General features: G+C 35.7%; 1 protein-coding gene across 1 annotated transcript in view; it reads right to left on the reverse strand.

Moving 5' to 3' along the window:
* XYLT (beta-1,2-xylosyltransferase) overlaps positions 1-9,041 on the reverse strand; it is a 77,665-nt gene extending 68,624 nt beyond the window's left edge. Inside the window, exon 1 of the mRNA XM_089373593.1 lies at positions 8,218-9,041. Coding sequence (XP_089229719.1) covers positions 8,218-8,892 — 675 coding nt within the window. The 5' untranslated portion in view covers positions 8,893-9,041. The remainder of the gene's footprint in view (positions 1-8,217) is intronic.
* Positions 9,042-11,007: the final 1,966 nt, after the last annotated feature.

Consider the following 11,007-nt stretch of genomic DNA (forward strand, 5'->3'; position numbering starts at 1 on the left):
AACTGGATGATTAAGTTCATCATCTCATCCTTTTGATTAATTGTCTCCAAAACCTCCTTGTTTGTGGATGCTTAGTGGTTGGTAGCTTTAACTGTTTCTTTAGTGCAACTATGTCTTCATTTTTCTTTTTTATGAGTTTTTCTACTGCCTTGATGTCAGTTAGATTATAGCCAATTTCAATTACCAAATATTCCAGTGACTTAATCATGTTGTCTTTTGCTTGTGATGAGGCCCTTTCCAACTTTAACTGTGACTATATATTTTTAAGAGAATTCTTCCATTTCTAGACACTTAGAGCTTTATGTGTCATGGTTGAATATAACATCTCTCCTGCCTGTTTACGAAATTCAATTTGGTGGATTGGATGCACATCCTTGGCATGATTTTTGAAGGTTGTTTTCTTATACTCTTATGAAGTTCCTGGAGATTTTACCTCTGGTTGTAGGAAGGTCATCTACATCTTCCTTGTTTTGAGTTCAATAGCTGAAAGCAACCTACTCTGATCACTGGGAGTTTGCTTCCAGTATTGTGTACATATAGCAGCCTTTAATTCTTCATTTATGATTTTAATCTCTTTGTACTTCTCCATGATATCTTTCTCTTTCTCAACTGGTTTTCTAGATGATGAAACTTCTTCACTATTTTGATTTTGAATGATTTGTATACTGGAAGATGATGGCAGAGGTGCTTCTTCTATATGTGTTGTGAGTGCCTCATCCCTAAAAATAATCTCTTCTTCTGTTTCAATTTGTCTTTTCCTGCTCTATTATTGGATTTAGCTTGGTCTTCTTTCTGCTTACAAGCTTGAATTTAGTATCAAAAGTAGTTTCTGCTGAGTAGGGTCCTTCTTCTCTAGCCCTTTTTGAATTTCTGTCATGTGGGTCTGGAGTATGCAGGGTGGAACTAGTATTAACCTGTTTATCCACCTCCTGTAGAGTGGAACTAGTATTCCAACCACTTGTAGAGTGGAACTAGTATTCCAACCACTCTGACTGGTTGGAATACTTTTCAATTTCTAGTTTTTAATCATGAATGAAAGTGGTCAATTGAATTTGACTCTTAACTTACTTATGACACCCAAAGGGTCATAAGACCATTTGAAACTGCTGCTGAACTTGAAACCTTGTAAATGATTGTATGCTTCCTTTCCAGCATTTCTATTGTTGCATATTAAAGGCCCTATTTGGTTTGAATTGGGTCTTCTTTTTAGCTGAAAGGAAACGGATCGCATCAGAATTTAAGATTTGTTTGATGTATTCCAAAGCAAATATCCTCATTGGGAGGTATTTGGGAAGCTTGTATGGAACTAGATGGCTTCCATACCCTCTAATCTCTGTATGGTTCTGGTATAAATATCAGTCTCCTGTTTTACTTTGATCTGACAACTGTAACACCTTCTTTATCTCTTCATTGATTCTAGGTTGAATGTTACTGCTTAGCATATTGACAATTGCATAAACAAATCAATCAATGAAGTCTTTATAGTTGGATTATGTGGAATCTTTTCTGATCAAGGATGTCCAAAAGACAACAGATTGGCGATTACCCTCTGTGTCCAGTTTTTGGAGGCTAACTGTAAACCTTTCTGATTGGAAATATAAAAACATATGGAACAAAACCAAGGAGTATTTGAACACTCCTTCTTCTAGCAGCTTGACTAGCTGATCATGCATTGTGTCTGCCAGGAATTGGGCAAAGTTGAAAGTTATAGCTGGAGGCTAGTTTGGGCTAAATATAGAGAGGAAACCCAGGATGGATTCATCTACATGCTCATCATTAAAATATCATAGAATACAAGATAACATGGTTACAATTTTCTCGGTTTGTTCTAGGAATATGGCAGCGGAGTATAGTGGGTTTTTTTTAGGAATTTGAGTTGATTCAGGGAGGAAGGTTTGAAAGATTTGAGACCTTTTGGGAAAGTCTAGCTTCAGGTAAAGCTCAGTAAGGGTTTCAATGGAGAAAGGCACTCCCTCTGGTTGTGGTTGAATCTGTAGCATTTGATTAATAGATTGAAAAGTGATAGTAAATAGGATTTCTTGGGCAGGGGTGACTATGGCTCTCTTATCTGGCAAATAGCTGATTTGGCATAGTTTGATGAGTTCAGGGAATTGGTAGGTTTGTGGAAAGGTATATTTGGGCAGGTTAGAGTCCCACAGATGAATATCATCTGCCTTATCAACAAATTTATCATGGCTCCAGCAATGGAGCTCCAAAATATTATTGTCAGTGACTATGTCTATGATTTTGAAATCCTTATCTGCTAGGGGAGTGTGGTCGATATTTAAGAGGGGTGACTGCAGAGGGTTCACTGTTTGGACGCTTTGGGAAGCCATTACCTTGATTCAATTTATTATTAACTGGCTTAACTGATGGAGGCGGGTAGTAGAATTACCTAGAAAATCGGAAAATTAGTTGTGGAAGTGGTCTAAATAGCAGCGACGTCAATTCTAGTTCTCGCTGGCTTTTCCGCAACTTCACATGGGTATGGAAATAAACGAAATGGGGAAGTTTTATTTATTTTTGAACTTGGTGGTTTATTGCATCGCGCGGCGGTTTATCACATGGCGCAACAGTTTATCGCATGGCACGAAGTGGTTTGGGTAGGAGAGGGTGCGACAATATTTGGTGGCGCCGCGTGGTAGGGGAGGGGGTGGACAAAACCACCCATTTCACACTTCTCCCTTCATTTTCAAGGTCGGACATCAGGGGGTGCGAAAAGGGTTTTGGGACATTGGATCTGATCAAGGATGATCGGAGGGTTGACAGGTATTGTGAAATCAGTCAAATGAGGTGGGGTCAGGTAGTATATAGGCAGAGGTTTGAAAATGAGTTATGAAATATATCAAGCGGGAAGGGGCTAAATGAAATGTAGTGGGGAAATGTATTAAGCAGGGGATATTTCATGCTTTGAAACTTTGGATAAGTGGGTTTTTTGTGCTTTTATGACAAGGTGCAGTTAGTTAAGGAGAAAATAAAAGGATTTTTTTTAATAATGGTAACGGGTTTTTCAAAGGGGAAAAGAGTTTCTAGGATGAAGGGAAATGTTAGAAAGATATTAGTGACAAGAGATAAATCAAATGATGCTTTCCATTACTTTTGAAAGTATCCTACCTACCCTTTATTTATCCTAACATTTTTTATTTTCTTTATTGGGTGCATTTGAGCTTGCTAACCCTTTTATTTTCTTTTGATAAGAAAACTAACTTATTTCTAACCTTATATCTTCCAATGGCTCAGATTAAACTTATGAGCTCATTTTTATTCTCTACCTAACTAATGATCTGCCAAGATTAAATGGTTTGGTCAGATCTTTATTCACTAACTATCATGACATGAAATTTAAAAGCATGAATAATCAAGATTAAATTGTATGATCATCATGAATTGTGGCATTTTGGACAAGCTGCACACAATTTTATTTGCGATAGAAAAGTAAACTAAGAGTAGTGGCATTTGAATGTGCAACACTTTCAAAATTTATTTTTTTGTTTCTTTTTGTGGGGTTCATATTTTATATCTTTTTTATCTTTCTTTCTTTTGGTCCTTTGATTATTCTTTTAGGACATACCCTCTTTTCATTTTTTAATATGGAAAACATTTGCAAACAAAGCAAAGGTATGTACAATATTACAAGACTTAACATAGTGAATTCAAAATTATGATCCCTATTATTATAGGAACCCAACATCACCAAATCTAAAAAGTCATAAAAACTAATTAAATTATAACTTAATTACGCCAAAGGAATTCTCTCTATGGGATTTTGATTTACAAACACTATTCATTGTAGTGAATCGCATCACATAAATTTCGTCCTCCTTCGTCGAATAGGAGACTTACATGTGGAAAGACTTTTCTCAATATCGTCTTGCTTGACCGCAATGCGCTTGTCGTATTGCTTGACCATAGATGGCAAGCACGTTTACAGAAACTGCAGAAGCCTTTGGAGGCTCTCATGGCGGAGCTCAACGACCGTGAATGTTGTTATGCTTTATGTTGTGTTGGGTGTGTTGCTAGTTTTTTTGAGCTTGGTGTATGGCTGAATTATGGTTTACTTTTGGTAGCAACGTATAATGTTTAGTTTCCATGTTTTACTCAATTGTTTTTAGTCTTTGGATATTTTAAGATGATGTTGCAATGTCTTGAAAATAGCAACAAGAAATGCTAAAAATAGAAGTGTTAAAAATAGCATTGTTATAAATAGCAGTTTGGGTATCAGTGTTGGATTAAGCAACCAGGAATGAAAAATGGAAGTGCTAAAAATAGAATTGCTATTTTTAGCAGTTCAGGATGGATTCTTATTTTAGTTAGTCCCTGGACAAAACATAGGAAGTAAAATTCGAATTTGAACTTAACAGTTGTTTGAAAATAAATAAATTAATTCTCCATGAGTTAATTAGTTGTGAAAAATCAAACATGAAGTCTATGTGAGGACATGCAATAGTTTCCATGAGTTCTAACTTGAGCTGTAATTAGTTGGCTCAGTTAACAAAGTCAAGTCCAGTTAAATTGATTTAAACAGTTTGTTTAAATTAATGTGAGTTCAGTTAGTTAATGCATGCTTGCATATAACCGTTGCACTTCAGATAACTGAAGATTCTCTCATGAATAACTCATGCATGTCAGTTCAGACAGAGACCCAATTGAGATCAAAGAAGGGACAATGTACTATCAATTGGATGAAGTTTTTCCTATAAAGGAAGCTCATCCATGGATGAGGATTTATCTCCTTCAGGATTGCACAGTTAGATCAGAGGTTAGTGAGTGTGTGAAGAGGCCAATTCACACAAGTGGCTGCACTAAACCTCAAGGAAAATTGCGCAAAGAAATAGGAGGATTGGAGGGCAGAGGAGAAGGTTTGAGGGAGGCCTTTTACTGTCTATGAGCAGCAGAGGGATTTCAGAGAGAGCAGAATAGCTTGTGAGCTTATTCTTTTTGTAATCCAGACTATATTTCCACTTGTATGATAATACAGAGTTGGGGTTTTAGGCTAAGGCTTTCCTCGGGTTATTTCTTCTATGTTATGTGTGATTGATTTCTCATTCTCAGTTATATGTGTTCTCTTGATCTTGCTCAATTCGATTAAGTTTCCGCAAAGTGTTGTAGAAGTAGATCTTGTATTGTGTTTTAGTATATTGCATAATATGTTGATCTAGAGTGGGAATTTCTACACAATGTGCACGGCTGTGTAATTGTCTACACATGGAGGAGTAAAAACTCTAGTATTTCTACACTGCTCATCTTTATTTAATGCTTAGTGTTTTCAGATGATGTTGAATTATGTTCTTGGTCGTGCGGTTCGCTTGGGTTCACTGATCTAGGGCTTATCTGTTGTTATGTTTTATGTTGTGTTGGGTGTCCTTTGATGTATGTTCAAAGAATAAGTATATTAGTTGGCCCAATTCATTGTTGATCTATTTTATTAGTTTTGAAGTTATGTAAAGTTTATCTAATTGAGATGAGGTGAACATCCCGCTCTGTGTCTTGGTGCTAATTGGGCCTATGGGTTATTCCTGATTGCTGATACAAATAGCTGGGAAAGGTTTGCAACATCGAATTTATATAAATGTTTTGATTATGATATATTATTAAATGTTTCCATTTTTAAAAAAATGTTATTAAATTAATTAGATGGTGAGTTTTATGAAATCTTTTCTTTGTGCATGGAATTTTTATTATTTATTAAATGATCTATGGAGTGTATATAGGTATATATTTTATAAATAATTTTATTTTTAAATGTTTAATAAGATATATAAATATGATGAACATATATGAATATATGTTATATTTCATTGTTGTAATTGATTTTGAAGGATCTCTTTTTGTATGGTAAATCAAGTTTGAAACTTTGTGATATCTAAAAGGAGATACCTAAAATCTAGCCATGTTAAGGGGTGTTGTGACCCAGGCCACATACTATCCTCTAGTGATTTTGATGGCTTAAACGTCCTTAGGTCACAATTTTGCAAGATAAGTCCCAGAAGTGACAAACACACGTACATACTATGCAGTATCCAAAAAAACACATAAAATATAGTTATATTAAGAGGTAGCGTGACCCAAGCGAAATGCTATCCTAAAATGATTTTAACAATTTAAATATCCTCAAATAATAATTTAAGAAACTAATCTCACAAACACATACAAATTAAAATTATTTTAATATATAACTATTATAATTAAAATACTATATAAATACCAAAAAAATTAATTTATTTAAAAAATAAAATACTTATAATTAACATAAAACTTTATATATAAATAAATACATAAACAAAATTACAAACCAACTTCATTTCATACCAATAAAAAAATCTATAAATGATAATAAAATGACTTAAGACGAACATGAAAACAAACTTACTTAAAGATTTGTTTATAGAATAAACCATCTTTATTAACACATGTAAATAACAATCCTTATAATGAATCATGGAATAAAAACTAACCCATTATGGAAAAGAAACCATACTTATTTGTATTTCCCTCGTAAATATATTCTCCTAATAATAAATTATGAAAGATAGATAACATAACACGTTACAAATCATCACTCAAAGAGTTAAAATGAAATGCTAATATTAAGTTAAAATGAAATAATAATATTAATTATATAAATATTTTGAAATAATGATATTACAAATGGGTGATGTACCTGATGTTGCTGATAGGGTATTGGTTGGCTGGGTTCGGGGACAATCCTACACTGTCGCTTGTCTCAAACAATGGATCCTGGAGATTTGGGGCCAAGTGCTAGAAGATCTCCCTTTGGTGGTTATATTATCGCGAGGATGGTTTGCTTTTCGTTTCCATCGCCCTGAATATGTTCCTTGGGTTTTATCCAAGTTTTGGCACATACTGCTTGCTCTAGTCTTACTTAAGAGATGGAGCCCCCTATTTGACCCAGAACGTGAGCATCTAGGGACCGACCCTATATGGGTTCGCGTGCCAGGGCTTCCACTACATTTCTAGTCTGAGGACATTTTTAAACGTATTAGGAATGATCTGGCGACTTATCTCGACTATGACAAATCCTATATCGTCACAGGGAATATGGCTATGGGTCGTATCTTGGTACATTTGGATACGCGTGAAGTTTTGGAGGAAAACCTTCAAATTCAAGGGATGAACACCTGTTGCATCCAGATTCTTGATTATGAAGGGGTTCCCTACAGATGTCGCCGATGCCATAAAATTGGGCACCTATACAAGGATTGCCCACTACTTGCTTCCAGTTCTGCTTCTGTATCTCAACCTGATCACATTGCAGTGGGCATTCCATCAGGATCACAAAATAAGAGGTCTGCAAAGACTGTGGGGCACCCTCCAAAGACATCTGCACAGATGCATGGTCTGAGCGAGGCACCTGTCTGTCGTCCCTCACCTCACATCACCAAATCTCGTGCGGCCGCAGTAACCATCACTTCGGGTAATCTTTCCACTTCTCCCCCTTTTTTTATTGCCTCTATTTATGTATCTCGTCTCTGTGCATCTATTACACATTGCATGTCCGCACCTGCATTTGTCCACTCCCCCCTTTCCTGCTCCCTGGGTTCCTCCCCTCCCATTTTCTCCGATACCCCCCGTGTTATCCCTAATGTCCTTCCTTCCTCTGAGACTTTAGGTGGTTCTCGATCAAGACATCCTTATATCCTTCACTCTATGGTCAGATCTTCATCCGATGACTGTTGCGGTATTGGCATTATGCCTCCCTCCGAATCCAACAAACCCACCAAAGGCAGACACTCCCATATCTCAAAGGCCATCATCCAAGCTAGATTGGATGTAGCACAAGGAAGACAACATTCCCTTGACAACAATACAGAAAGAAGGACTAATTGGAAAAGAAAGAGGAAGAGATCCAAGCAAGGCTACCAACTGTTTTAGTAGACTTGAGGACCATTTAGTGTATCGAAGAACTGAAGAAAAAAAAAATTTGAAGGGGTGCAGGGAAAATAACCTGCAGTTTTAGTACACTACAGAAAACGTTTATAGACCTACCTCTGCCAAATCACGACCTGTCACATATGGATGAAATGGGGCAAATAATGTCTTGTCAACAATTCAAGCAATTTTCGGAGGCTCCTATTTATGACAAGAGATACAAAATTTAGTCAAGCATGGGCGTTGACCAGCAGTAGGCAAACAAAATATGTTGTAGACAAAGGCCCAAGTAATTAAGTGAACATAAAAGCTGTATATGGAGAGTACCTGTGAGCAGATGGAATCGGCAGATGGAACGAGCCGAAGCTCGAGGAGGAGAGACCGCATGGTACGAGTGTGGACGGCTCCTTGAGGCATTATGTTCTCCAGCATTTCAGGATTGACAACCCTTCCATCTCCAATGGCTTCATGGGGCGACTCTATCTCGAAGGCGCCAGGGGAATATGAAGGAAGCTCGGCCTCCTCGTTTCTTCCAATGACGGAACCGATATCTTCACCTCCTTTGGACATTTGAATCCTATCGGGATGCATGACCAATTTCCGGGCTTCGCAAATTGAGGTCTCTAGGGTTTCACTATATGCGCAGCTCAAGGACCCGCCCTTGGCTTCTTCGGTCAAATTCCTGTTCTTGAGTTTTCTGTTACGGGAGTCTTCGCCATGGAGTAGGCGGAAAGGACGAGTAAAGCCATTTCCAAAGTAGCCTTCGCAGGACCGCGCTGCCAGCTTGGGATTGGGATGCCAAGGGAGGTAGGACGGAAGATCTGGCCATGGCTTCCCATTCGAAGACAATTTGCTGGTTTGAGCTTTTGGGGATTTTTTGGGAAGGAACGCCGTTGCTTCTCTTTTACCATCGTTGTTTGAAGGAGGGAAATAAAGAAAATAGTAGCAGAGGATTATGAGATTGAATGCTAATAAAAGAAGAAGAAACCCCTTCATCTTCATCTGAATTGGATGAGTCCCAATGCGCACCCTCGCGTATTTCTGTCGTGTTCGATCCGCCAGGTCTTCTTTATTGCTCGAATTTTGACTTCAAAGACTTGGGAGGTTTCGATCGTACGAGACTGGCGAAACCTGCAATTATGAGTTGAATTTAAATTGAATTTGGATTTTTCAAAATCTTTCATCGTACTCGTACATACTGTTCTTGATCCTTGGCTTTGTGCTTTCTTAAATGATACGTTCCCAAGGAGTGTTGTGTGCTCTGTACCTTCCTTAAGTCCGTCTATTAGGTGAGAGTTTTTATTGGCAAAACGAATTGAAATACAAAATTAAGTTATAAAATGAAAATTATAAAAATGTTTAGGAAATTGATTAAGCATATTTAAGGATGGGAGGTACTCGCAATTCTCATGCCTTCATGCATCCATATGACCCTAATCATTCTAGTGATCTTTGTGCCTCTTCCCTTCCCTCTATTTCTTATGGTGAATTTTATTTTTTATTTTTAAATAAAATTAATTCTCTCAATATTAAATAAAAAAGATGATCTATTTAATTATAGAATATTGTTATTAGGATTGTGCAAGCTTAATTAAACATTGATACTTGGTATTTATTCTTATTATTGGCTCTTACTCTCATTTTTTCGCTATGACATTTCAACCTATGATTTAATGGGATTAAATCTCACAAAAACCAATTCGTCTATACCTCATGGATTTGTCATCAGTTATGAAGGTTTTTTTTTGTAAAGCAATGATTGTCTCATTTTCTATTTCTTAGGATTAGGTGTTAGCGATAGGCAACTTTACAACTATATGCAATTTTGGTGTTTTCCTCCAAATCTTTCTCAATTTGAAGGCTAGTTAACACTAGTGGTTTTTGTTTATAATAGTCATTGATAGATTTTGTTATAACCTCTTTGTTGAGGTGGTATCTCTTTGCCAATGATCTCCAGAGGTGCTTGGTTTGCTATTAGATGAGGGCTTAGATCATGATTTTAAGCTTCAGTTCTTAGTGTTATTTACAAAGCTTCCTAGGTTTTTAATCTCTCGGCCCATAATCCTTGGAGTTGTTTGGTATGCTAGTAGATGAGGGTATAGATCATGGTTTAAGGTTCACTTCTAAGTGTTATTTACAAAGTTTCCTAGGTTTTTAATATCGTTGAACCTCTAAGTGCCTAATTTCTTATGGGTTGTGGAGTAAGTCACTAGGTTAGTGAACAAAATTGATTAAATTCAAAGTTCGTCGAATCTCATTCTTGGACAAATTTATTCGATGAGGTTCACAGATCTCTGGCCAAACATGAACATGAATAATTTCACGAAATTCATCTAAAATTCTATTGAAATGCGTTTCAAGTCCATTTGTAAATCATAGGAAATTCAAAAGGTTTGTAATAAAAAATTAAAAAATAATAAAACCCTAAACGCTAAAACCTACTTGCTTTAAAACTAGCATAGATCCATCTTAAATACGGATCTAACATGAGCCAAGAGGGATCCAAATTTTTCATGTGCAAACTTTTTTATGAGCAGACATTATTTAAATGTTTTGTATAGTTTTTTTTTTTTCTTAAATTTTTATTTTGGCTTACATGAGCAAAATTTCAACTTTGATGATGGATAGACGTCCTTACACATCATACTAGGTTATAGAATGAGTCTCTCGGCTCAATAAAAAAATTCCAAGTTGCTTTCACTAACATAATGTTGTTTATGAATGTCAACCTTGACAACGAGGGAGAGACCAATACAAGTTAAGTTAGCTTTAGGAGGATGCTAGGAATCAGGGTATTAATTTACATAGACCACAACTTTTTTTAATATTATTTTTCATTTATATTTTTTTATCTTTATCTTCACATTTTGATATATTAATTTTTTATTCATACCATACACACTTAAATTATATAAATTATATATTTATAAACAATTATAATGGAAGTGTAATATTACAATAAAAGATAAAAGTTAAATATATAAAAGAAACATATGTAAATTTAAAAAATTATTTCAATTTTTAAATTTTGTTGTCATTTATTATTTTTGAAAATATATGTTAATTTTTTATTTATACCATATACATTTATAAATATATAAATTTATATATTTTAAG

The sequence above is a fragment of the Pinus tabuliformis genome, chromosome 8, assembly GCF_031772625.1.
Source record: "Pinus tabuliformis cultivar Carrire ecotype Pingquan chromosome 8, CPIR1, whole genome shotgun sequence".
NCBI classification, from domain to species: Eukaryota; Viridiplantae; Streptophyta; class Pinopsida; order Pinales; family Pinaceae; genus Pinus; species Pinus tabuliformis.